This window comes from Macaca mulatta, chromosome 14, assembly GCF_049350105.2.
Source record: "Macaca mulatta isolate MMU2019108-1 chromosome 14, T2T-MMU8v2.0, whole genome shotgun sequence".
NCBI lineage: Eukaryota > Metazoa > Chordata > Mammalia > Primates > Cercopithecidae > Macaca > Macaca mulatta.
Window position 1 is genome coordinate 109,125,250 of NC_133419.1, and position 27,572 is coordinate 109,152,821.

General features: G+C 35.8%; 1 protein-coding gene across 4 annotated transcripts in view; it reads left to right on the top strand.

Moving 5' to 3' along the window:
- Nucleotides 1–27,572, top strand: part of ATM (ATM serine/threonine kinase) — a 131,621-nt gene that overhangs the window by 50,695 nt on the left and 53,354 nt on the right. For 3 of the 4 annotated variants that reach the window (XM_015115608.3, XM_077964249.1, XM_028833943.2), the window contains 15 exons: nt 1,304–1,421; nt 2,853–3,026; nt 4,932–5,101; nt 6,448–6,694; nt 9,710–9,825; nt 11,103–11,229; nt 11,725–11,924; nt 14,702–14,876; nt 15,415–15,579; nt 17,112–17,244; nt 19,453–19,548; nt 21,931–22,102; nt 23,867–24,008; nt 25,069–25,245; nt 26,898–27,075. In XM_015115608.3, the coding sequence (XP_014971094.3) occupies nt 1,304–1,421; nt 2,853–3,026; nt 4,932–5,101; nt 6,448–6,694; nt 9,710–9,825; nt 11,103–11,229; nt 11,725–11,924; nt 14,702–14,876; nt 15,415–15,579; nt 17,112–17,244; nt 19,453–19,548; nt 21,931–22,102; nt 23,867–24,008; nt 25,069–25,245; nt 26,898–27,075 (2,390 nt within the window). The remainder of the gene's footprint in view (nt 1–1,303; nt 1,422–2,852; nt 3,027–4,931; nt 5,102–6,447; nt 6,695–9,709; nt 9,826–11,102; nt 11,230–11,724; nt 11,925–14,701; nt 14,877–15,414; nt 15,580–17,111; nt 17,245–19,452; nt 19,549–21,930; nt 22,103–23,866; nt 24,009–25,068; nt 25,246–26,897; nt 27,076–27,572) is intronic. The other variant, XM_077964250.1, reaches the window with a different exon arrangement.

Genomic DNA, 27,572 nt, shown 5'->3' on the forward strand with positions numbered 1-27,572 from the left:
GGCGTGGTGGCGGCGCCTGTAGTCCCAGCTACTCGGGAGGCTGAGGCAGGAGAATGGCGGGAACCCGGGAGGCGGAGCTTGCAGTGAGCCGAGATCGCGCCACTGCACTCCAGCCTGGGCGACAGAGCGAGACTCCGCCTCAAAAAAAAAAAAAAAAAAAAAAAAAGACTGAGTTGAATGTAATAAGGCAGCACTGTAGTGGTGGCATTGAGAAAAATTGAAGATTCAAAAAGTATAAATTCAAGAATGACATGCAAGTAGCAGTCTTTTTTTTTTTTTACACTTGTTAGATTTTGTCTTAGTCCCTTTGTGTTGCTATAAAGGAATACCTGAGGCTGGGTATTTATAAAGAAAAGAGGTTTATTTGGCATATGACATCTACATCTGGTAAGGGCCTCAGACTCATGGCAGAAGGCAAAGAGGAATCAGTGTGTGCAGAGATCACATGGTGAGAGAGGAAGCAAGGGTGGAAGCAGGGAAGGCCGTGCCAGGCTCTTTTTTTTTTTTTTTTTTTTTTTTTTTTTAAATAACCAGCTCTTGTGGGAACTGGATAGTGAGAACTCTCTCATTCCTTACCCTCAGGCCTTAATCTGTTTGTGAGGGATCTGCCCCCATGACTCAGACACTTCCCATTAGGCATAACCTAATGGGGATCAGATTTCAACGTGACATTTGGAGGGGTTAAACATTCAGATGATAGCAGATACCTAATGTTCAGCTATTTTAAGAGCAGTGAGAGAAACTAGAAGAATCAGAAGAACATAAACAATTATAAAAGCTTCGATTACTAAAAAAGGATAAAAGACAAAGTTGATTAAAGAGTTATCCTTAAATATGTGGCTATTACACAAAAGGTGTACTGATCAACTTTTTTCCATCACATAAAACAAAATTTAGATGGTACATGAAAACATTAACTTACCCACTTTCAGAGTGATTAAATATTAGAGCAGGTTGACAATGGAATCTGTGGACTCAACTAATTGGTGTTTGGCCAGAGAACAGTTGATCTTTTCTGGCTAGTTTGAGTTCAGTGCGCTCAAATTTGAGCAATAGTTAAAATATATTTTGAGACCCTCTTCAATTCTAGGAGAAAATAGATTTTGTATTCAAGACCTTAATACTAAGCTGCTAGTCTGAACCTCTTTAAATAAACTCAGGTTTTATTAGTCTTTAAGAAAGAGCTGGTATGTTATTATGTCTCACAGAGTGATTTATTTTTATTCTGGAATATGTTTTGTCAAGTAGGGTTTGAAATTTAAAAATTATTTCACTTTTTGTTTGTTGGTTTGCTTGTTTTAAGATTGTTCCAGGACATGAAGGGAGATTCTTCCACATTACTGAAAGCACTTCCTTTGAGGCTTCAGCAAACAGCTTTTGAAAATGCATACCTGAAAGCTCAGGAAGGAATGAGAGAAATGGTAATTTTAAGTAACATGTATTTGCTGTTATCATATGCTTGCTATGAATATCTCATAAATTACTTTACCAAGTTTGGCATAAGAGAGTTTATAATGCAGTAGTTTACAGTGTAAAGCTGCTCTAAAACAAGTGTATGAATTGAATGAAACTGCATTATTTCTAGGTCACAATGGGTCAAATCATAGAAATTTCTTTTGGTTTAACTTAATATATTTCTTTTGGTTTAGCATTTTTATGGAGAAACCCAAAATTTAACTGAGTTTTTATGGGAGTATAAATGACTTCCTTTTTTATTTTAAAAATCCTTTCGTATGTGATCTGATTAAAAGCTAATTAAGGGAACAGGTGACAATGGGAAGAAATGGATTGAGGAGAAGAATCTCACACCAGATCAAATCATTGTGGTGTTTACAGTGAAACTTGTGATATTTCACATTTCTGTAGAATAATATACTTATTATGGTAATGATTATCTTAGGGTTCAAATTTTTTCATTTATTTATGCCCTGATTTGTTTCTTACAAGTATTTAAGGTAGTGAAATAACTGTCAAATCTGTGATAGCAGGAAATTGAAAGGGACAATTGAAAGAATGTGAGTTTAGAAAAGAATTTCAATAGATTAGAAAGATAAGTGTAAATAACATAAAATCTAATGAGATAATGTATATTATACATTTTAAAGCAGCCTGTCATCTGCAAAATGGGAAAATACTGATCTCACAGCAATTCATTTAGAAAAAGACCTAAGAAGTTTTATATCTTGAGATTATAGTATAAATCAACATTGTATTACAGTTATCAAAAAAGGCTAACTCTGTCTTATACTGCATTAACAGAAGCATATTTTCATGAACAAAGTTGATACAAGAACTTGGATCTTTTATACTTTTTGCTTTATTTTTAGATTTTTTAATTTTTATGGGTGCATGGTGTATATATGTATGTATTTGGGGAGTACATGAGATGTTTTGATACAAGTATACAATGTGAAATAATCACATCATGGAGAATGGGGTATCCATCCCCCAAACAAATATCCTTTGTGTTACAAGCAATCCAATTATGCTGTTTCAGTTATTAAATGTTTCTGTATTTTTTAGAGGATAACTATAATGTTTGCTTTGGTTCTGAGTAAAGTAAAAGATTTTTAGCCAGGATATTATAGATCTGTGTCTTATAAAAAATGGGTGAAGGAATTGATTTAGTGGAAAGCTCTTAATTGTTTTTAAACATGTCAGTGCTTGTGATTTAGCAAAGGTATTGGTTCTTACTCCTTCTTGTACCAAAAGACAGAACTAGGATTAGTGAGTAGGAGGTTTTTAAAATATGTATAGCTAGTCAAAAAATCTGGAGTTCAGTTGGGATTTTATAATTGATTGTTAAGCATTTACATTTTACATTACTTTTTTTTTTTTAATTTCTTTTTAAGTCCCATAGTGCTGAGAACCCTGAACCTTTGGATGAAATTTATAATAGAAAATCTGTTTTACTGATGTTGATAGCTGTGGTTTTATCCTGTAGCCCTATCTGTGAAAAACAGGCTTTGTTTGCCCTATGTAAATCTGTGAAGGAGAATGGATTAGAACCTCACCTTGTGAAAAAGGTATATGTGGATGAATATTTTATTATAAGCTTCCTTAGGTCACTGTGAAATAATTTAAAAAGTTAAAGGTAGATTTTCTAAGTGGCACTTATTTAAGACTAGGAAACAGTTTTATTTTTCAGGTTGGGAATATTGGAAAGCAGTTATATAAAAACTATTCAAATAGTGTATTTATGTGTATGCTGTGTTGTTTCTTCCATTCCATTTAAGAGCGTTTCACAAGGCTTTCATTGAACTAACAAGAGTGAATGACTTGTCCACCAGACTGACCAGCTTTTGGAAATAGTATTTATTGAGGGAAACACATGGAGACAAGAGCAATATAGGTGTTTTGCCAGGTAGATTCTGGGGCAGCACATTGGGATCTGGCAGGGCCAGAAGTCAAATTTTAGAACTATCAGGCTTTTAAGTTCAATTATCAGGGGAGAAGGACTAGGGTCCAAGCCTTGTAATTACTACATCAGCACAGTATTATAGAATGTTGGCCGCCTCTCTTTTCCATCCCCTCAGCATTTATGGTTTAGGAAGTTCCAGGCCTTTCCATTGCAAATTTTTATGCGATAAATCAGTGGTAGGTCAGTGGACTGATATGCCAGTTAACATTCTACCAGCATAGTTTCCGTGGTGCTTTGTAGTAAGCCAACCTATAATCAGTTAGCCTTTTACCTCTCAGTATAAGACTTGTTTGGTGTTTCTTAAAAGTATACAAGTACATTACCTAATAATCATAAGTGGTATGTATTGTTTGGATTTTCCTTATTTGGATTTAAGCCTGAGAGGAATAATTTTATTTTATTTTTATTTATTTCTTTTTATTTATTTATTTATTTATTTATTTATTTTGAAAGACAGGGTCTCACTCTGTCACCCAGGCTGGAGTGCAGTGATGCAATCATGGCTCACTGCAGTCTTGACCTCCTGGGCTCAAGCAGTCCTCCCAAGCCTCCTGAGTAGATGAGACTACAGGCATGTACCACCACACCTGGCTAATTTTTTTATTTTTTTATTTTTATTTTTATTTTTATTTTTATTTTATTTATTTTTTTTTGAGACGGAGTCTTGCTCTGTCGCCCAGGCTGGGGTGCAGTGGCCAGATCTCAGCTCACTGCAAGCTCCACCTCCCGGGTTTACGCCATTCTCCTGCCTCAGCCTCCTGAGTAGCTGGGACTACAGGCGCCCGCCACCTCGCCCGGCTAGTTTTTTGTATTTTTTAGTAGAGATGGGGTTTCACCGTGTTAGCCAGGATGGTCTCGATCTCCTGACCTCGTGATCCACCCGTCTCGGCCTCCCAAAGTGCTGGGATTACAGGCTTGAGCCACCGCGCCCGGCCTTTTTATTTTTTTTTTGAGACAGAGTCTTGCTCTGTCGCCCAGGCTGGAGTGCAGTGGTGCGATCTCTGCTCACTGCAAGCTCTGCCTCCCGGGTTCATGCCATTCTCCTGCCTCAGCCTCCTGAGTAGCTGGGACTACAGGCACCTGGCTAATTTTTTGTACAGACAGGCTCTTGCTGTGTTGTCCAAGCTGGTCTTAAACTCTTGGGCTTAAGCAACCCTCCCTCCTCAGACTCCCAAGGCATTGGGATTACAGGTGTGAACCACCATGCCTGGCCAATAATCTTACATTAAATCTTCCTTTAAGTATAACCAAATGTTGGAAACTCTTTTTATGTTTTTATGCATATTTTTATGTTTTTATTTACTTAACATTTATTAAGGGTTTGCTATGTGTCAGATACTGTGCCAGTTGAGTACATTTTCTTAATTATTATTCCCATCTCATAGATGAGGAAATGAAGAAAAGTTAAATGAATGTTGTTTCTAGGTCTTACTCTAAATAATATTAACAAGCATTTAAATGATTTATTTTTTTCATTTTTCTTAACACATTGATGTTTTGGTTCATGCAGGTTTTAGAGAAAGTTTCTGAAACTTTTGGATATAGATGTTTAGAAGACTTTATGGCATCTCATTTAGATTATCTGGTTTTGGAATGGCTAAATCTTCAAGATACTGAATACAACTTATCTTCTTTTCCTTTTATTTTATTAAACTATACAAATATTGAGGATTTCTATAGGTAAGTTTATACATGACATATGTGAAATTTGTTTAATTTAAAATTAGTTAACAATATTTAGCAAGTCCCTATCACCAGTACCACACATACCATACCCATACACACGTGTGTGTGGGAGGCTACATCGTATGAGAAGCGGGACAGCTTCTTTTAATAAGAATGTATTGAAGGGAGTCACTGGACTTCACATCCGGTCCTAGCTGTGCCAACAACCAGCTATGTGACTTTGGTCAAACCACATAAAGACCCTCTATGCCTTGGTTTTTTAATATGTAAAGTAAGGAAGTTACACAAGGAGATCTTTCAGTTCCCTTTCAGCTTTAATATTTGATCATCTTTCCTTTGGAAAAGATTGAAGATAGATTACTAGTAGCTGATTATTTCTGCCTGTTTTTCTTTTCTGTTGCTTGACTATAGGCCGTTGAGTCATTACTTCTATGAGAGTTAGAAACTTAATGTAAAACTTTTATTTTGCTAACTTTAACTCCATAGAAGAAAAATTTGAAAATGGAGAGGTTTGAAACAACCAAAAAGTAATGTTTAGGTATCAGGATGATGGGAAGGCATCTCATATTTGTTGAGCATGCTCTGCGTTATGGACTTTGCTATGCATTTTACATGTAGTAGATCACAGACTGAGTTTCAGGCCCATCCTAATAGAGCTTTCTAATAGATTATGAGTTGTATGTAGGTAACTTCCTTTAAGAAGGATATTCCTACAGAAGTAAATTTAGTGGTCCTTATGGTTCATTCATTTTGGCAAGAACAATATAGTCATCTCTCTGTATATGCGAGGGATTCATTCCAGGATTCCCAATGTATGCCTAAATCTGCACATACTCAAGTCCCCAAGTCGGCTCTGCAGAACTCACGTATATGAAAAGTCAGTCCTCTGTATATACAGACTTTCACATCCCGTGAATACTGTTTTTCTATCTGCATTTGGTTGAAAAATATGCAAGTATAACAAACCCATGTTTTTCAAGGGTCAACTTCATTTACATTAGTTGATTATGCAGAAGAAATAAATATAAATTCAAGTCTCCATTTTTATTTATTTATTGTTTTGTTTTTTCTTTATGCTAAGGGTGCTACTGAACAAGGTCCCCATTTTTAAATCCCATAATTGTGGTGGTGGTATGTTCTAAGCTTTCTTATTTTTTTAATGTGACTATTTAGAATTTAGTTAATTTTTCCATTTATAAAATTAAAGAAAGTTTAATAATGTGGATAAACTGTGATACTTTAATGCTGATGGTATTAAAACAGTATTTTAAGAACTATTTTATAAAATTTTACTTGGAAAAGTTACATATAACCTATATTTTAAATTTTTATATTTTTAGATCTTGTTATAAGGTTTTGGTTCCACATCTGGTGATTAGAAGTCATTTTGATGAGGTGAAGTCCATTGCTAATCAGATTCAAGAGGACTGGAAAAGTCTTCTGACAGACTGCTTTCCAAAGATTCTTGTAAATATTCTTCCTTATTTTGCCTATGAGGGTACAGGAGACAGTGGGATGGCACAGCAAAGAGAGACTGCTACCAAGGTCTATGATATGCTTAAAAGTGAAAACTTACTGGGAAAACAGGTATGGCTTCAATTTTTATCTACTTTTCATTCCCTGAATGATCTGAGATATAACCTTTAAGTTTTAATGCTATTTATTCTTATTTATATATTGAAACTTAGCTTGTGGTAATCATTATCTAGCATAGCCAACCCATGAATTTTTTTGGTTATGTTGTGTTCTCTCCCTCTGATTGGGTTTTAACTAAGTAGAAATGTTTCGAATTAGAAATAACCCAAAAACCATCTGAATAATTTTCTTCTGCCATTTAAAAATGTATAGTTAAAATACATTTTTGTGCAGTTAAAGCAGTAGTACACGAATGCAAGCTGGTTGTTAAAGTCAAGGAATACTAAACAGTGTACAGAAAACCTTCACTCTCTCTTGAGTCTCACCAAACTTTCCACTTTTCAAGAAAAAGAACCATCCCTCATTCCTATAGTTCTCATACCCTGCTGTTTGTTTTTTCATGACACTTATTACCTTCTAACATATGATACAATTTACTTTTTTTTTTGTTTTGTCTTTGCTTTTGTTTTTGAGGCAGAGTCTCACTCTGCTGCCTAGACTGGAGTACAGTGGCACGATCGCAGTTCACTGAAGCCTCTGTCTCCTGGATTCAAGCAATTTTCCTGCCTCAGCCATCCAAGTAGCTGGGACTACAGGTGTGTGCCACTACACCCAGCTAATTTTTGTATTTTTAGTAGAGACGGGGTTTTGCCATGTTGGCCAGGCTGGTCTTGAACTCTTGACCTCAGGTGATCTTCCCACCTCAGCCTCCCAAAGTGCTGGGATTACAGGTGTAAGCCACCTTGCTGGACCATAATTTACTTTTGAATTATGTTAATTATTTACCAGTCTTCTCCGGTATACATTTCTCTCTCTTTTTTTTTTGGCTGATGTTTCTCAACCACATAATATATTTTGGGTATTCATTAAATCTTTGTCAAAAGAAGGAGTCAAGTAAAGAAGGATTTAACAAGCTTCGTTTGTTTTATAATTATATACATTCCAAATTTTTTTGAAGCAACTTATATTACAACATACATATAAATTTTTTAAGATAAAAAAGCTGTGGTCACCCCAAATTTATTTATGTGTTTATTTATTTTGGATATAAGTAAGGGATAACTAACCAAACTTGGTCAATATTAGGTAAACTTCAAGAGACCTTTTTTTTTAGTTTCCTAGTTATCTATATTGAACCAAGAAATGGAATAGCATTTCCTCAGTTGCTTAGGTGGACCTATTCAGAACTGGTTGTAAGTCTGCCGTCTGAAGGGAATTGGTGAGCTGAGGACTCCTTTCCCAAAGACAGCTGGAACAGAAATAGGCACTCCAGAGGTTATGGGATTTGAGAGAGACAGCCTCTAGCCACTCTCATTCAATCTCCCAGCTTAGTCTTCTGAGCATTCTTAATCTTACTATTCTTTTTTAATATATTCAAACCAAAAGACAGCAATTTTTAGAGCCTGAATAGGTTTTGGAGGGAAAAGTAATTATGCTCAATCTTGACTGAAACACTTGCCTCAAGAATGAAGAACAGCAAAAATTAAATAACAGGAATTCGAGACCAACCTGGCCAACATGGTGAAACCCCATCTCTACTGGGTATGGTGATGCGTGCCTGTAATCCCAGCTGTTTGGGAAGCTGAATCAGGAGAATCACTTGAACCCAGGAGGCGGAGGTTACAGTGAGCCAAGATGGTGCCACTGCACTCCAGCCTGGGCAAGAGAGGGAGACTTTGTCTCAAAAAAAAAAAAAAATTGTATAAAACACACAAAGCAAGGAAAGAATGAAGCAACAAGGGCAGAAATTTATAAAAAATGAAATTATACTCCACAGGGTGGGAGTTGGCCCCAAGCAAGTGGCTCAAGGGCCTGGTTACAGAATAATCTGGGGTTTAAATACCCTTTAGAGGTTTCCCATTGGTTACTTGGTATACGTCCTATGTAAATAAAGTAGTGGCTCATAATCAGTCTGATTAGTTATAGGAGGGGACCAATCAGAGGTACTTTCAATTTCTTATCTGCCACAGTAAAAGGGAGGGGGTTGCAAAGGGGAGTAGCCTCTTGTCCTTTCGTTACTTGAGCGTGGAAAGTTGGGGTTTTCCTTTTGATTTCGTTGTAGGAAGTCAGCATGGATTGGCCCTAGGTTCCCTTCCTCCAGACCTTATTGCCCTGCCTCATTTACGTTAGGTTTCTTCCTTGTCACCTTCTAAAATATTTTTTATTAGGAAGTATGTTTTTGAACTTCCTTATGCATTAAGTAAAGTAGCCATTTGCCTTTTGGTTTAGATCACTGTAATTCCTTATTTGGAAAGTTGTTAAATTCATCCTTAAGACTTCACAAATCTCATTCATTTAACTAACATGTAACATAGCAGACTTATTCTTTGTATTTAGAGAATTTGTGTCTTTTGTGAAGCTACCTGTCTATAGTGGGAAGTAGATTGATGAAAAGTCCAAATCTGTTGGGGAGGGTTTTATTCTACTATTGATGAAAGGGGATGTGGATATCAGCTAGCCTTAGAATTTGGGATGGCACTCAAGTAGAAGTCTGGGAAGAAGTTATGCAGGGAACAAAGATGAGATTATTCCCAGTCACTGGGAATTCTTAACGGTAAAGTTCTGTGATTGAGAAAGAATTCCCAAATAAAAAGCCAAGAGTAAAATTCAGTTAGAGGGGCAGTTACAGAACAGTGGGAAATTTGGTTGGCAGAAAAATTACCAGGTCACATAACTTAATGATAGGCCTGAAGTCTTATTTAAAATGATTCTGTAAAATTGAAGAATTGGATTAAAGGAGCCTTGTTTGGCCTGATTTTCCTACTTTTTCGTCTTAGTCTACAGGTTCACTGCATAGAAGAAAAAGGTGGAGTTAGTTATAATCTTGTAGATTTTGGACTTTGAGTCATCTATTTTCTTTTGCAATCGTTGAATAATTTTGGAAATAAGGTAATATATGCCTTTTGAGCTGTCTTGAGGTTCAAAGATATAAAATATTAGATGTATTTTAATTTTGTGCCCTTGCAGATCGATCATTTATTCATTAGTAACTTACCAGAGATTGTGGTGGAGTTATTGATGACGTTACATGAGCCAGCAAATTCTAGTGCCAGTCAGAGCACTGACCTCTGTGACTTTTCAGGGTATGTACATTTTAAACTTAGAGAACTAGCTGTAGCTTCACAAGTTCTTAAAGAAGTTTATTAGTTGACACCTTCAATGTCTATTTCAATTTATAGACATCACTCTTTTTTAAAAGTTTGTTTCTTTAAAAATAGCCACCTTTGAATTGAAGTAATTACCTATCCTCTTTTACCGTAGTCTCCCCACAGTGATTACTCTTTCTAAATTGACCACTTGGTTGGCCAACCCAATAACCTTTTCTTAGTCTTTCTGTAATATTTGAACATTGTGCCATCTGTTGTCCCTTGAAATTTTTTTCTTCATGCACATTATTCCTAGTTCTCTTTATCTAGGTCTTGCCTTTCTTGATTACGTTTTCTTTTTTTTCTTTTTTCTTTTTTTTTTTTTTTTGAGATGGAGTCTCACTCTTTTGCTCAGGCTGGAGTGTGGTGGCATAATCTCAGCCCACTGCCACCTCCACCTCCCAGGCTCAAGCGATCCTTCCTTCCACCTCAGCCTCTCGAGTAGCTGGGACAACAGATGTGCACCACTACACCTGGCTAATTTTTTATGTTTTTGGTAGAGACGGGGTTTCACCATATTGCCCAGGCTGGTCTCGAACTCCTGGCCTCAAGTGATTCCCCCGTGTTGGCCAATCAAAGTCCTGGGATTACAGGCATGAGCCACTGTGCCCAGCCTCACCTTTTCTTTATTGTGCTTTATTATCTGTACAATTTAATTTGGATGTGAATGTCTCTGAGTTGTATATGCACATTAGAGTTATTTTCCTGGTGTGATTGTAAGTTACCTGAAAATATGCTTTAGTTTCTTTCTTTTTTTTTTTTTTTTTTCATGTGCCCTACCGTGCTGGGCATATAAAATAGTAATAATATCTGAGAAAGTACTTTTACATATGTAATTTCACGCTGTCTAAATAAGTATCGATTGCCCTGTCTTAAAATACTGCTTTTTCAGTACTGGCATAGAGCTTTGATTCTGATCTGAAATAATACTGAGGCTCATTTGCGGAACTGCCTTAAAAGATTTTTTAAGAAAATCATTATAAGATCATTTAAGGTTATTTAAGTTATTGAGGGTGAAAGGTATTTAGATAATCTGATTTATATATCTGGACTCTGATATTTATTTGTGATTTTATTAAAGGTAGTTTTCCAGTAGAAAAATAGTTTTTGAATTTGGGGGTTATTAAAATCTAAATTTTCATTTTGGAAGTTCACTGGTCTATGAACAAAACTTTTTAAAATGATGACTGTATTTTTTCCCTTAACTCTGTTAGAGATTTGGATCCTGCTCCTAATCCACCTCATTTTCCATCGCATGTGATTAAAGCAACATTTGCCTATATCAGCAATTGTCATAAAACCAAGCTAAAGAGCATTTTAGAAATTCTTTCCAAAAGCCCTGTAAGTATACATGATGAGTTTAATAATAGAGCATTCCTTCTTTTTTAGCTAAAAAAATCTTTGTAAGTACATCTTAAAGAGGAAAAGTAAACAAATAAAAAATTTATCTCATAATTAAAAAGGAAAACATTCATTTACAAGTTTAAATGGTATTTTACTTGTCAGCTTTAATTCAAATATGTTGCATATGAGAACAGAATCTTGTGACACTTTAGTCATATATTAGCTCAGGGAATGTATTTACTTTTTCATAGGAATATACTATTTAATTATAGTTTACTTTCTGAAAATTAAATAAATTAGCAATAGTTGAAGATAGTAATTTTCTTAATGTAACATTTTGCACTTGGTATCGAACCCAAATCTAAATTCTGTTAGTTATTTTAAATATAAAATGTGTATGTATTCAAATATTTGAAGAAAAAATATAAAATGTATTTATTATAGCCGAGTATCTAATTAAACAAGTTTTTACTAAATCTATTTATTTTCTAGGATTCCTATCAGAAAATTCTTCTTGCCATATGTGAGCAAGCAGCTGAAACAAATAATGTTTATAAGAAGCACAGAATTCTTAAAATATACCACCTGTTCGTTAGTTTATTACTGAAAGATATAAAAAGTGGCTTAGGAGGAGCTTGGGCGTTTGTTCTTCGAGATGTTATTTATACTTTGATTCACTATATCAACCAAAGGTAAGTAACATATTCGGACCAATATATAAGCAGTCTTTCTATCCTCCTCTTCCTGTTTTTTTTTTTGCTTTGTTTTGTTTTGAGACAAAGACTCACTCTGTCCGCCCAGGCTGGGTGCAATCATGGCTCACTGCATCCTCAACCTCCTGGGTTCAGATTATCCTTCCTCCTCAGCTTCCTGAGTAGCTGGGACTACAGGAGCATACCACCATGCCCGATTAATTTTTTGTGTGTTTTGTAGAAGTGGGGTTTCACCATATTGCCCAGGGTGGTCTCAAACTCCTGTGCTCAAGTGAACTGTCAGCTTCAGCCTCCCAACGTGCTAGGATTACAGGCATGAGCTACTATGCCCAGCCTATCCTGTTCTTTTAATTGAAAGTTTATATGCTTCTAAGAGGTAGATACCAGAGTGTTGCTTTCTGAATTTTGCTTTTTAAGATGTCTATTGTATTTACCTATTACTTTTTAAAGATTGCACTACTTGCCTGGGAAACATAGCAGACCTCGTTTCTACTAAAAATTTTTTAAAAAAGAAAATTAGTACTAGGTGTGGTAGCTCACACCTATAATCCCAGCACTTTGGGAGGTTGGGGTAGGTGGATTGCTTGAACCCAGGAGTTAGAGACCAGTCTGGGCAACATGATGTGAAACCCCATCTCTACAAAAAATTTTTTAAAAAATTAGCCAGGGATTGTGGCATGTACCTGTAGTCTCAGCTACTCTGGAGCCTGAGGTGGGAGGATTGCTTGAGCTCGGGAGGCAGAGGTTGCAGGTTACAGTGAGCAAAGATTGTGCCACTACACTCCAGCCTGGGAGACAGAGTGAGACTCTTGTTTCAAAAAGAAAAAGAAAGAAAATTATCCGGGTATGATGATATGCGCCTGTAGTTCTAGCTACTTAGGAGGCTGAAGTAGGAGGATGACTTGAGCTCATGAGCTTGAGGCTGCCAGTGAGCCTTGATTGCACCACTGCATTCCTGCCTGGGCAACAGATTGAGACTTTCATTCAATTAAAAAAAAAAATGGGTTACTTCTCCAATTCTAGAAATCTTAAGAAGGATCTTCAACATTTTAATACTAATATTCTAGCTATCGATGGCCTCAAATAAACGTTACTATAGAATTGGGGTTATTCAGCTGGGCGCGGTGGCTCACACCTAGAATCCCAGCACTTTGGGAGGCCAAGGCGGGTGGATCACGAGGTCAGGAGATCGAGACCATCCTGGCTAACACAGTGAAACCACGTCTCTACTAAAAATACAAAAAAATTAGCTGGGCATGGTGGCGGGCGCCTGTAGTCCCAGCTACTCGGGAGGCTGAGGCAGGAGAATGGCGTGAACCTGGGAGGCGGAGCTTGCAGTGAGTCGAGCTTGCGCCACTGCACTCCAGCCTGGGCGACAGAGTAAGACTCCGTCTCAAAAAAAAAAAAAAAAGAACAAAACAAGAATTGGGATTGTTCGATTTAGCATCTCTGATCTTTTCCATAGGTTTTAATGAGATTTCTATTTGTTAATGTCTTTTTTATTGTGGTAAAATATGTAACAAAATTTTTTATTTTTGCTATTAAATGGCCAGTTCAGTGGCATCAATTACATTTCCATTGTTGTGCAACCATCACCACTATCTAAAACTTTCATTATCTCAAACTGAACCTCTCTACTCATTCCACAATGACTCCACATTCCCCCTTCCCCCTTCCTGGCCATTGAGAAACTCATCTATTTTCTGTCTCAATGAATTTGCCTATTGTAGATATTTTAATCTAGAGTTGTACAATATATGTCCTTTTGTGTCTTGCCTTGTGTGGTCACTGAAAACTTTGTACCTTAGCTTGTAAGTTTAGATAGAGATTTCCTTGGAAGTCAAGAGTGTTGGGATGAGGAAGTATGAGAGGAGAAAACTTTTCCTAGTGTTTGCAGATTGGCTTTATGCTAGGATTCTTCTTCAACACTTAGCCATGCTTACATTGCTTGGGATCAGCCCCAAATACAAGCTTAGGGTCTTCTCTGGTCTTTTCTGAGCAAGAGTCTTATCTTGAGCATGTGTGTGGCTTTCTAAATTCCCCCTAATCTGTGGGTGCTTTTGACTACACTAATTTCCCAAAGAAATACTCTCTCCAGCTACTCCTAGGCTTTAGGCAGCCTCTTGTATGTCTCAACAGTAATCTTTTGCCCTGTGCACCTGCAGGTTGTTGGTCAGCCTTACAAAGTTTCAAGCAACACCCATATCTTTTGTAGCTTGTGTGAGGTTAAACAAAACAGAGCCATGCACTTTACATCAGTCCTTGGCTCCAGACAGGTTAGAATAGACATATACAATAGTTTGCAACTAATCTACTTAGCTCCATGAACGATCATGAGCCAGCGTCTCACACCAAGGATATAGGCCGCTGCTTTTGTGATTGTTGCCAACCTGGGGTAGGGGTGGGCAAGGACAAGTAAAGTCACCACAAAGCTTTCCTACTGCTTTTCAGTTGCATTTTTCTTGATTCAATATTTTCTTGATTACTGTAAACCTTTGACTATTTTACAGAATTCTAACAAAATTAGTTCTGACAAGTTTGCCTGTTTTTCAATGTTTCTGTTAATGGATGGAAGCTTAGAGCTGTCTATTCTGCATTTTGCTGATGTCACTTCTCATTTTAGCTTATAAGACATTAAAATATTTATGTCAAGGCATATAAGAATTAAGAGATGCTGAACAAAAGTGACTTCTGAATGAATTTATTTCAGAGTAATTTTCCAGAACTTACTGGTTGTTGTTTTCTCCCTCTATTAGGCCTTCTCATATCATGGATGTGTCATTACGTAGCTTCTCCCTTTGTTGTGACTTATTAAGTCAAGTTTGCCAGACAGCAGTGACTTACTGTAAGGATGCTCTAGAAAACCATCTTCATGTTATTGTTGGTACACTTATACCCCTTGTGGATGAGCAGGTGGAAGTTCAGAAACAGGTAATTTTCTGAATCATCTTCAGAATGGTATTTAAAATATATTTATAAAGTATTGTTAGAAGGATTTGAGTGTTTTTTGTTTACTTGATATAATTGGTGAGTTTATTGAGAATTTTTTTGTAAAATGATTGGAACAATATGCTTAATGAATTAACTTTTGTAATCAATTACAGAGTACTTGGTACTTTTGATCTAATAAATAACCTGATAGTTTCATCTACTATGCTGAAGTATAGAGGTAGTCAAAACTAGAGATAGCAGTTCACAACATTATGGTGGTGTTCGAGTTACTACTTATATAAACTGTTTCATTAATACTGGCTTTTTTTTTTTAACCTCAGTACCCACCTTGTAGTAGTACCTTACATAGTTACTGAATTATTTGAAAACACGGAAACTAAAAACTGGGTATCTTACACGTAATTAGAACATTTAATCTGATCTAGGTTAATAGATTTTATCATTTATTACAGTAAGTTTTGTTGGCTTACTTTAAAATTATTTTTCTCATAATTTTTTCTTTTTAAATTATATTTAGGTATTGGACTTGTTGAAATACTTAGTGATAGATAACAAGGATAATGAAAACCTCTATCTCACGATTAAGCTTTTAGATCCTTTTCCTGACCATGTTGTTTTTAAGGATTTGCGTATTGCTCAGCAAAAAATCAAATATAGTAGAGGACCCTTTTCACTCTTGGAGGTAATAAAAATTTCATGATCTACTACTTTTTATTAAAGAACATAGACCATAGTACTTTTTAAAAATCTGTAGTGCTCTAGCAGTAAAAAATGGAATCTTTTTTAAAATTGTGATTAAAAATATATACGTAGGCCAGGCACATTGGCTTATGCCTAAAACCTCAGCACTTTTGGGAGGCTGAGGCAGGAGGATTGCCTGAGCCCAGGAGTTCAAGACCAGCCTGGGCAACATGACGAAACCCCATCTCTATGAAAAATTAGTCGCATGGTGATATGTGCTTGTAGAATCAGCTACTGAGGTAGCTCAGGTGGAAGGATCACCTGAGCCCTGGAGGTCAAGGCTGCAATAAGCCAAGATTGTGCCACTGCACTCCAGCCTGGGTGACAGAGTGAGACCCAGTCTCAAAAAAATACATATATATATCTATGTATATATAGTCTTGATTACTGTATATATATTCATAGATACATATAGATATATATACATAGATATATATACATAGATATATATGTGTATATATGTATATACACACATACCTGTGTGTGTATGTGTGTATAACATGAGATCTACCTACTTAACAAATAAAAAAATGAATCTTAATGTATCTCTTTGTGTTGAAGTCAAAGTATAAATATCAAAACTTCCTGGTAAAGATCCAAATTTAAGTTTTCAAGGAATGTGACATAAAATAGTTTTGATTTTAACACATAAGATCCTAAGGTCCACTAATAGCTCAAAACTACCATTGGATCTTTTCAATGTCAATTTAATGTTTGTGTAAGAGATAATGTTTAACTTTTGAAAGCATATTTCAAGTTTTAATCTTTATAAACCTCAAAATTATGTTTAGGTATATTCTTCCATACAGATCTTAATTATAATTTTTAAATGATAGTCTGTATTTGACTGTGTAAATATAAAAACATATTTAAATATGTTAAGAAGTAGAGTTATACTACTAAAGAGAAATTTAAGCATTTCCCTCCAGTTGAGTATGCTATAATAATCTTGAAATCTGTGTTACCATGAGAGAGTCTATTAGAATTTAAAGGGTTAGGCCGGGTGCAGTGGCTCACGCCTGTAATCCCAGCACTTTGGAAGGCTGAGGCGGGCAGATCATGTGAGGTCAGGAGTTTGAGACCAGCCTGGCCAACATGGCAAAACCCCGTCTCTACTAAAAATACAAAATTAGCTAGGCGTGGTGGCACATTCCTGTAAATGCCAGCTATTCGGGAGGCTGAGACATTAGAATCACTTGAACCCGGGAGGCAGAGGTAGCAGTGAGCCTCAATAGTGCCACTGCACTCTAGCCTTAATGACAGAGCGAGACTCTGTCTAAAAGAAAGAATTAAAACATTGTAAGGTTTGCAGTGGAAGAAGTCATTTATTTCTTCCTTGTTTAGTTGTAATAGAGACATGAGTCAGTGTCTATAAATGGCACTTAACTAATTTTTTTCTTTTAAGTTTTATTTCACAGGCTTAACCAATACATGTTAAAAGCAAGTTACATTTTAATTAATTTTCTCTTTTAGGAAATTAACCATTTTCTCTCAGTAAGTGTTTATGATGCACTTCCATTGACAAGACTTGAAGGACTAAAGGATCTTCGAAGACAACTGGAACTACATAAAGATCAGATGATGGACATTATGAGAGCATCTCAGGGTACTAATTTTAATGACATGGGTTATTTCTACTTGTTTCTTTTTGAAAGAATATTTTGTAAAGTCTTGCTCTTGGTTTCACTGTCAGAGACTTAGTTCAGGCTCTCATCATTTAGTTCAGACCCTCATTTCTCATCTAAGTGTAAAACTGGTCCTAACTGGTCTCCTCACCCTGAACTCTTCCTATTTTATTCATCCTCTGCCATAACGATTTCTCTAAACCCAAATATGATCATGTTTTTCTACTGCCTAAATTTTTTTTTTTAAGAGACAGAATTTTTTTATTTTTATTTTTTAAGAGTCTCACTCTGTCACCCATGCTGGAGTGCAGTGGCACCATCGTAACTTACTGTGATGTTGAATTCCTGGGTTCAAGGAATTCTCCTGTCTCAGCCTTCTGAATAACTGGGACTATAGGCACACACCACTACACATAGCTACTTTTTAAAAAATTTTTTTATTTTTTGTAGGGACAGGGGTCCCACTATGTTGCCTAGGTTGGTCTCGAATTCCTGGCCTCAAGCGATCCTCCTGCCTTAGCTTCACAAAGCATTGGGATTAGAGGCATGAGCCATGGCGTCTAGCCATGCTTAAACATTTTTAACTTCTTCTTTTTTTCTTTTAAGATAGAGTTTCGCTCTTGTTGCCCAGGCTGGAGTGCAGTGGCGCTATCTTGGCTCACTGCAACCTCCACTTCCCAAGCTCAGATTCTCGAGCCTCAGCCTCCCTAGTAGCTGGGATTACAGGCACCTGCCACTATGCCTGGCTAATTTTTTGTACTTTTTTTAGTAGAGACAGGGTTTCACCACGTTGGCCAGGCTGGTCTTGAACTCCTGAGCTCAGGCGATCCGCCCACCTCAGCCTCCCAAAGTGCTGGGATTACAGGCGTGAGCCATTGTGCCCGGCCCATGCTTAAACATTTTAACACCTTCTGACCATGTAAAAGAAAATTTTAATTCCTTAGAGCCAGACATACAAGCTAGTCTTGTCTTCTAGTCCAATTTACCTGAATGAAAGAAATATGTCTCATTTTAATACTTTAGCCATGTGTGTTATGTGTGTGTATATATATGTATGTATGTATTTGTAAGTTTTTCTAGCTTGCTTTTTACTTACGAAACATCTATTATTTATGTTAATTTGATTTGAAATGTGCATTATTACAGTATTTGGGAAACTTTCTCTTTCTTTTTTTTTTCTGAGACAGAGTGTCGCTCTGTCACCCAGGCTGGAGTACAGTGACATGATCTCCGCTCACTGCAGCCTCCACCTCCCGGGCTCAGATGATTCTCCTGCCCCAGCCTCCCGAGTAGCAGGGATTACAGTTGTGTGCCACCATGCCCAGCTGATTTTTTATATCTTTAGTAGAGATGGGGTTTCACATGTTGTCCAGGCTGGTCTCGAACTCCTGACCTCAGGTGATCCCGCCCACCTTGGTCTCCCAAAGTTCTGGGATTACAGGCGTGAGCCACCACGCCTGGTCTAATTTTGTATTTCTCTTGTGTTGTTTTTACCCTCTGTACTTTTTAAAATGAATTTTAGTTTTGACTGAGCAGAGTTTCTAGTACTTTTGAGATGTATAAAATGTATGTAAATAGAAATACCATTATTTCTTGTTCTTGTGTTCTTGAGTATTTTATGGGCTAGATCTGCCTTGTGCATTACAGCCACTAGCCATTTGGCTATTTAAGTGAAGTAAAATTAAATGAAATTTGAAGTTCAGTTTTTTCATTGTATTGAACACATATGAAGTTCTCTGTAGTACATTTGGTCAGTAGTGATCATTGGACAGTGTAGATTATAGACATTTCCATCATTGCAGAAAGTTCTGTGGGACAGGGCTGGTCTAAACTGTAAATGTTAGATGTTAAAAAGCCAAGCAAGCTCCCAAAGTCCCTTCTAGCTTTAATGTTGAATGATTCTTGTGCTTCTGTTTGTGATTTTGCTAAAGTGTTGACTTATCTGCACAATTTGTTTAAGATATTTTATTTTCTCTGTTGTCAAATATTGCTAATCACTTTCAGAAGAATCTGTGGTATTAAGGAAGTTCAGATTCATTCCCTACGTATTTTTTGAGCTACTCATGACTTAAAATTTTCTTTAAACTTTATAGACATTTTCTAGTCAGATAATTTAATATATATGTTATTGTAAACAAAAGTGTTGTCTTTGTGCTAGTTGAAACTAATTTTTAAAAAACTATTTCTAGATAATCCACAAGATGGGATTATGGTGAAGCTAGTTGTCAATTTGTTGCAGTTATCCAAGATGGCAATAAACCACACTGGTGAAAAAGAAGTTCTAGGTAAACTACAGTCATGTGCTGCATGACAACATTTCAGTCAACCGTGGATCACATATAGGATTATATGTGATTATAATACTGTATTTTTACTGTATGTTTTCTGTTTAGATATACAAATACTTACTATTGTGTTACAACTGCCTGTAGTATTCAGTATAGTAACATGCTATACAGGTTTGTAGCCTAGATGCAATAAGCTATACCATATAGCCTAGGTATGTAGTAGGCTATACCATCTAGGTTTGTGTAAGTATATTTGATGGTCGCACAATGACAGAATTGCCCAGTGACACATTTCTCAGAACATATCTGTGTCATTAAGCAAAGCATGATTGTATTGGCTGAATGTGAGTTATGTGGTGGTCTTTATTATATGAGTGGTCATCTTTATTATATCTTCAAAATAAGTGAGGGTTTGTCATTTGGGATATTGGGAAATATGAGATGCTAGCTAAGTTACATGCCTATTTAATTAAAGTGTCCCTAAAAAGCCCCCTTTTGTACTTTTCTTCCTTAAATATTCATATAAAATGAAAAGTTAATAGATTTACATATGTGTATAACTTAATGTGAAAATGCCTTGTAAATATTTCAGAAAGTCAGAAATACCTATTTTTAGAGTTCAGTTGCAAATAAATTGACTGCCAATATATTTTATAAATATAACTGACAGGTACTCAGTGTCTTTTGTTATGTAACAGACATAAGAATGAAGACTTGGAGGGCTAGATTAAACTTAAATAATTAAAAACCATTCAAGTCCTTTCCTATAGCCATTTGAGGGGAAACCTAATGTAAGATAAGAAGCCAACATCATGTTTAGTTTATGTGTTTAGATTTAGTGACCACTGGATGGAGAAATCACCTGATTAAAGTCAGCTTGAAGCTCTCATGATGGTTTTGCTTCAAATTAGAAAAATAGGAGGAATAAGTAGTGTTTCACAGATTCTACTATCTTTCTTCAACAGTCTTAACTTCTCGGTAGGAGCCTAATATCTAGAGTACTTCCTTTTTTTTAGATTTTTAAAATTGAGATATATCCTATATATAGAAAAGTATACAGATCAAAAATACCTAGCTTGAAGAACGTTCGCAGAGTACACTTGTTTGTACATGTAGCACCCAGACTAAGAAACAGAATCTTACCAGAACTGTAGAAGTTTTCTTTAACCAACGTATTTACCTCCTTGCCATAGTGGCACTGCTTTTAGGGACAGACCTGATTTATAACTGAAGCCCTAAGTGGCTTTCCTGTGTGGCATAAAATTAATGTGGTTTGTACTCACAGCTTTCCCCCTAAGATCAGGAATGAGACAAGGCTGTTCACTTTCACTACTGCTGTTCAACATTGTACTGGAAGTTCTAGCCAGAGCAATTAAACAAGAAAAAGAAATTAATAGCATGCCAATTAGAAAGGAAGTAAAACTATCTGTATTTGCAGATGATATGGTAGAGAAAATCCCAGAGAATCCACAAGAACGCTACTGTAGAACTAATAAATGAATTTAGCAAAATTGCAGGGTACAAGATCAACACATAATTAGTGGTGTTTGTATATACTAGCAGTGGACAATCCAGAAAGAATTAGAAAAGCAATTCCATTTATGATAGCATCTAAAAGAAATAAATACCCAGGAATAAATTTAATCAAAGAGGTGAAAGACTTATATACATTCTGTTTGTTAGAAGTGAATCACTAAGTACAGCCCACACTCAACAGGAGGGAAATAAGGTTCTACCCTTTGAAAGAAGGACTCTCAAAAAATTTGTGAACTTATTTTAGTAAATACCATCATGATGGAAAGAGCACGAAGAGCCCTCTGGGTTACTGAAAATGTCCTATCTTCATCTGGTTAGGGAAAACACAGGCAGAAAAAATGTATATTTGTATGTATAAATTTTCATTGAACTGTGTGTTTAAGATTATGGAATTTGTGTGATATCACAACAAAAATTTTAACAGTTTTAAGGTTGATTCTCTCTCTCTCTTTTTTTTTTTTTTTCACCCAGGCTAGAGTGCAGTGGTGCAATCTCGGCTCACTGCAGCCTCCGCCTCCTGGGTTCAAGTGATTCTCCTGCCTCAGCCTCCTGAGTAGCTGGGATTACAGGCCTGCGCCACCACGCCTGGCTAATTTTGTATTTTTAGTAAAGATGGGGCTTTACCATGTTGGCCAGGCTAGTCTCGAACTCCTGACCTCAGGTGATCCACCCGCCTCTGTCCCCCAAAGTGCTGGGATTAACAGGTGTGAGCCACCGCACTCGGCCTTAAGGCTAATTCTTGAAGTACAGCAAAACAGCACCGTAGTTTTGAAATTAGAAAATTTCAGTTTTATGTATGATCTCTTACCTATGACTCTACTGAAATAGAATTTCTATATGTAGAGGCTGTTGGAAGCTGCTTGGGAGAAGTGGGTCCTATAGATTTCTCTACCATAGCTATACAACATAGTAAAGATGCATCTTATACCAAGGCCCTTAAGTTATTTGAAGGTAAAGAACTTCAGTGGACCTTCATAATGCTGACCTACCTGAATAACACACTGGTAGAAGATTGGTGAGTATTTATTGATACCTTATATGTAATCCCACTTAATATGACATTCATGGAGAATGATACTTCACACAAATTGATACTCTCAGTGACTAAAGCTTTGTCCTTTTTTTAATCTCAGTGTCTTTATGAAAATTCTTGTATTTTTATTAATTCACATAATTATTGACCCTACTATGTGCCAGACACTTGATATAATGGTGAACGTTCCAGACAAGGTCCTTGTTAAAATTTTAGTGGGACTAGACAAATAAACAATAAATAAGAAAAATGCCAGATGGTTCTACACAGAAAATTAAGATAGGGGAGTATAAAGGGAGATGTTTTAGGCTCTTGTCAATATCAGAGGTGCCACTCTTCTCTAAGTGAGGCCTTATTTTGATCCTTTTAAAATAAGCCATAAAGCAGAGAGGTTGTTTTATAACCCTAGAAGTCTTAAGCTAATCAGACAGGGTTTTCTATTGCTTATTTATTCTGTATGCAAAACACAATTGCACCGCATATCAAAATTTCAACTGGTTGGTTGAGATTACTTTTGTGTGCCTGCTCTTTCTCTCATTTGTTGATGGATTGATTGGTGTCTTTGAGTATTCCATCACTACCATATTTGGTGGTAGGCTCAAAGGGTTTTCCTCACAACCAGGCACCTTTCTAAGATAAATACATGTTTTGATTTTTTTTCTGTACTTCCCTTTCTCCTTCTCTTGAGGAATAAATGATTGGCAACAATGTCTAACTGCCCTGTTTCCATTATTGATTTAATGTACCTATATATTTCTTTCTTTTGTTGTTTTTGTTTCATTAAACAAATTTCGTGGTTTCTTTCCGAACATTTTATTATAAAAAGCTTTAAACATATAGCAAAATGGGAGTTATTTTATAGTAAACACCCATATGCTTATCACATAGTTTCTATATTTTACTGCTATCCTTGCTTAATCACTTCTAGCCATCAATCTATCCTTGTATTAACATGTATTAATTCATCTCTCTCTTTTTTTCTTTTTTCTTTTTTTGAGACAGGGTCTTGCTCTATCACCCAGACTGGAGTGCAGTGGCATGATCATACATCATAGATCATGCTTACTGTAACCCCAAATTCTTGGGCTCAAGCAATCCTCCTGCCTCAACCTCCTAATGTGCAAGGTTTATGTGGTTGAGCCACACCACACCCAGCCAGTTCATCTCATTTTTTAAATGTATTTAAAGGTATATCAAGCACAGTTTTTGAAGAGAGTGCCACAGAAAATTTGCAAGCATTAGATGTTTCATTTGTTTCACAGTAATTCGAAATTGGCTTTTCTGAAACAGATGCACAGAAATATTAGTGTGACTTAAACTTAAGAATACTAGGAAGCAGGTAGAAGTTTTTTGTATTTTTCTTTAACAGGGAAAAACTTTAGATATTCAAGGGATTTTAGCATATGAAGATGTGGACCAAAGGATTCCCAGAATTTTTATTGCTTACATGTATTACAACATATTTTCAAGTATTTCTTTTTGTGAGTCTTTTTAATTTATAGTATTCACAATTAAACTGTATTGAATGAAGGGAATTGCTGTTACAATGATTAGTAATTCAAGTTTACTGAATGACTAGTGAAAGTCGTTTGATAATTTTGTTTGATATTGGAGAATTTTGTGAATGTAAAGTTTCCTAATACAAATTTTATATTTTAGTTTTGAAATTTTTTCAGTGGAGGTTAACATTCATCAAGATTAATAACTGGTGTACTTGATAGACATTTGAATTGTTTGTTTTTTCAGTGTCAAAGTTCGATCAGCAGCTGTTACTTGTTTGAAAAACATTTTAGCCACAAAGACTGGACATAGTTTCTGGGAGATTTATAAGATGACAACAGATCCAATGCTGGCCTATCTACAGCCTTTTAGAACATCGAGAAAAAAGGTCTCTTAAGTAATAAATGTTTATCGAATACCCACCATATCTAAAACAGTTCTGTTTGCTGTGGGTTGTGACTGTTAACTTGCTTGAAATAGTATTGTACTAACAATTAACCTTTCCTGTAAGTAATTTAAACCATATTTCATAAATCCAGGGAATTTGCTATTTTTTATTTATCATGGCAGTGTGGAAAAGCTGAGATAGGTAATCTGAGGAAATAGTAGTTGATTTCGGGGGAGGGGAAATTCTTAAAGACAGACCTTATTTTTTTAGAAATAGAAAACCCTACTTTGCTCCCATGAAAGCTGTTAGCTCTGGGTATGATTTATAGTTATTGTGATCCACAAGTGTTTATTTCCATGGCAAGTTAATGTATCACAATCCCCTGGTGAAATACAGGATGACCCATAGATTTCTCCCTTTTTCCATGTTGGTATCATAATAGGGTTCCACTGTAAGTACTCTGTGAGGCATGTTTAAGAACACTTGTTCCTTCCTTAGTCTAAGCATTCCTCTTTACTATCTTCTTTTCATAAAGTGACTGAGAAATACACAGTTTAGTTTTCACCAATTTAATTTCAGGGCAGAAACCCAACATTGAAGCAGTACTTTCAATGCATCACAAATTTAATTTTGGTCTTAGTAAAATTACTAGTAATATAAACTGTTAATGAAACTAATAATATAACCTGGAAGGCATTATAATTTTAACATTTTAAAATCTCATTTCATTTTGAAATCAAGTCTATGTGGTAGATATGGTCTGGTTTTGTTCAAGAGACAGATGAGTCAGAGTTTGTGGTTTGTGTAATATGCTACTAATGAGTGACAGAGCTGAGAGTAGGACCCAGTTTTTCTGCTACCTAAAGCAGCAGTTTTTACCATACCACTCTCTCGTATAAACATAAATGTTTTACTTTTAAAAGGTAAACATTGCCTCCAGATTTAGTTTTACCTGTATTTAGCTTTACTCAGAAACAGATTTGTTGTACTCATTTTAGATAGGAAGGGTACAATGATTGCCAGTTCTCTTATTTACATTTTCTAATCCCTTTCTTTCTAGTTTTTAGAAGTACCCAGATTTGACAAAGAAAACCCTTTTGAAGGCCTGGATGACATAAATCTGTGGATTCCTCTAAGTGAAAATCATGACATTTGGATAAAGACACTGACTTGTGCTTTTTTGGACAGTGGAGGCACAAAATGTGAAATTCTTCAATTACTAAAGCCAATGTGTGAAGTAAGAAGATTAATTAGCCTGATTTAATTCCTTGTTTATGACCTGTTTATCTAAAGAGTTCTGTGATACTGCACATCATCTTCACATAATATCACCCCCACTCAAACTGTTGTACATTTATTAAAGTGAGCATCCGTATTTAGTCATAACTTTATGCATTAGGTTTCAGCTTCAGGATAGCAACATGCTAGAGGAGTTCTAAGGGGGTGCCTTGAATAATTTGTTACTAATACTAATGATAGTTAAAATACTGCTGATTATAAATTATTTGTATTAACCAAAAGCCTATTCTAACTTTGTTTACGTCTTCTGATAAGAGCACATTTATTTTCCCTGATATGCTTTCTTGAATAAGAAAAAGGAGTGGGGCAGCAATCAGCGTAGCTTTTTTATTTTTGAGGATATAGTATTTATCTCAAGAAAGAGTGAAAGTGCATACCAAATGAAACAGAAGGTTTATATTCTTCCATCAAATGTGTAATCTAAAATAGCAAAACCTGATGCTCTAAGATTTCCAGAGTTAATTTATAGCACTGTCAAATGTGATTCAACAGAAATGTGAAAATACAACATCTGACTAGGTTAAACATCTGCCAATTACAGATAACTGATAGGGAGGTGTTTTCATAATGTACTCACATTGAAAGCAATGTAAAAAGCAGTTCTTATTTTCTACAGAGAAAGTAATGACAATGAATAAAACATCACCTTCTCTGCAATACTACACTGCACTCATACCAGTTCAGCAGAGTGGTACCCCGAACACACATACAGCTTATTTCTCATTAGTGAACAAAGCTAAGATTTTTATAAAGTTTTAACTTTGAGCCAGAAGATAAAATGTTCCAAATATACGTATGTACACACCCCATTTCTGGTACTTTAAATTCTCTGGCTCTAAAAGTGGTGTTTTGCCTTGTCTTTGGTTTGAAAAAGAAAAAGGGTGCAATTAGTAATCTATAACCTGTCTTATATGTGTGAAGTCTGATGAATATGATGGATATGGAGTGTAATGATTCATTCATATGTTAAACATGGAGTGCGATGAATAGCAAAAGTAAAGCTGAATACTGTTTTAATGTGCCAGATGTATTAGAGCACTTTTCTGCTCTTTGGAATATACCACAAATAATTACCCAAATTTTATACCCAAAGTTGGGCTTATTAAAACATAAACATTTTTAACATGACTGTTGTAGTTCTTCACTGAGGACAGAAAATGCATAAAAATCAGATTTTCAACTTTTGTCTTAAACTTTTGATACCTTTTTCTCTCTTCTATCAAATCAGAAAACTCCTTCTGTTACTAACACTTTTCAACTCTGAAATTGTATTTAAAGTGGTGATATAATTTCATTTGTAAGCAATAGTCTATTTCATTATGCTAATGGCCTAGACTGAAAATAAACAGTTACAATGTCACTAACATATACATTTGATATTGATATACTAGCCTAGTGTGGTTTTTTAAAACACCACCTAATACATGTTTTTTGTTTGTTTTTTTTAGCAGTATGTTGAGTTTATGGCAGATTAATCTATAATCTTTTAGAAATTTAATATGTCAACAGGGCATGAAAATTTTAAGTAAAATGTATTACTTTTACTCATTTTTACTCAAACTATTGGGTGGATTTGTTGGTATATTCTAGGTGAAAACTGACTTTTGTCAGACTGTACTTCCATACTTGATTCATGATATTTTGCTCCAAGATACAAATGAATCATGGAGAAATCTGCTTTCTACACATGTTCAGGGATTTTTCACCAGCTGTCTTCGACACTTCTCACAAACGAGCCGATCCACAACCCCTGCAAACTTGGATTCAGGTATTTTATTAAATTTTTAACATTAATACTGTAAACGTCTCAGTTCTAGAGAAAGATGGATTTAAGGTGGAATCCCGCTAAAAGCACTTTACAGGATTAAATCTGTAACCTCTAAATTTGTTTCTTTATCTGTGGAATGGAGGTAAAAGTTACAATAGTTGCAACAAGTTTTCAATGAAATAATGTGTGTAAAGTGCGTAGGATAATACTTGATGTATAGTATTCCCTCACTACATTTTGGCTATTGATAATGGGTCAACTAATTGAGCTTTCAGTATGTGGCAGGCACTGTGCTTGCACCGGCAATATTAATGTGAAAAAGAAATACCCACATTCTAGCAATGGAAAAAACAAACACTATCAGATATTTTAGGTACTGTGGTGCAGATATGATAGAATTTTCATGTTTTCAGAGCTCTGACCAACTCAATTTAAAAAGCAGCCTTTGGTTGGGCACAGTGGCTCACGCCTGTAATCCCAGCACTTTGGGAGGCCAA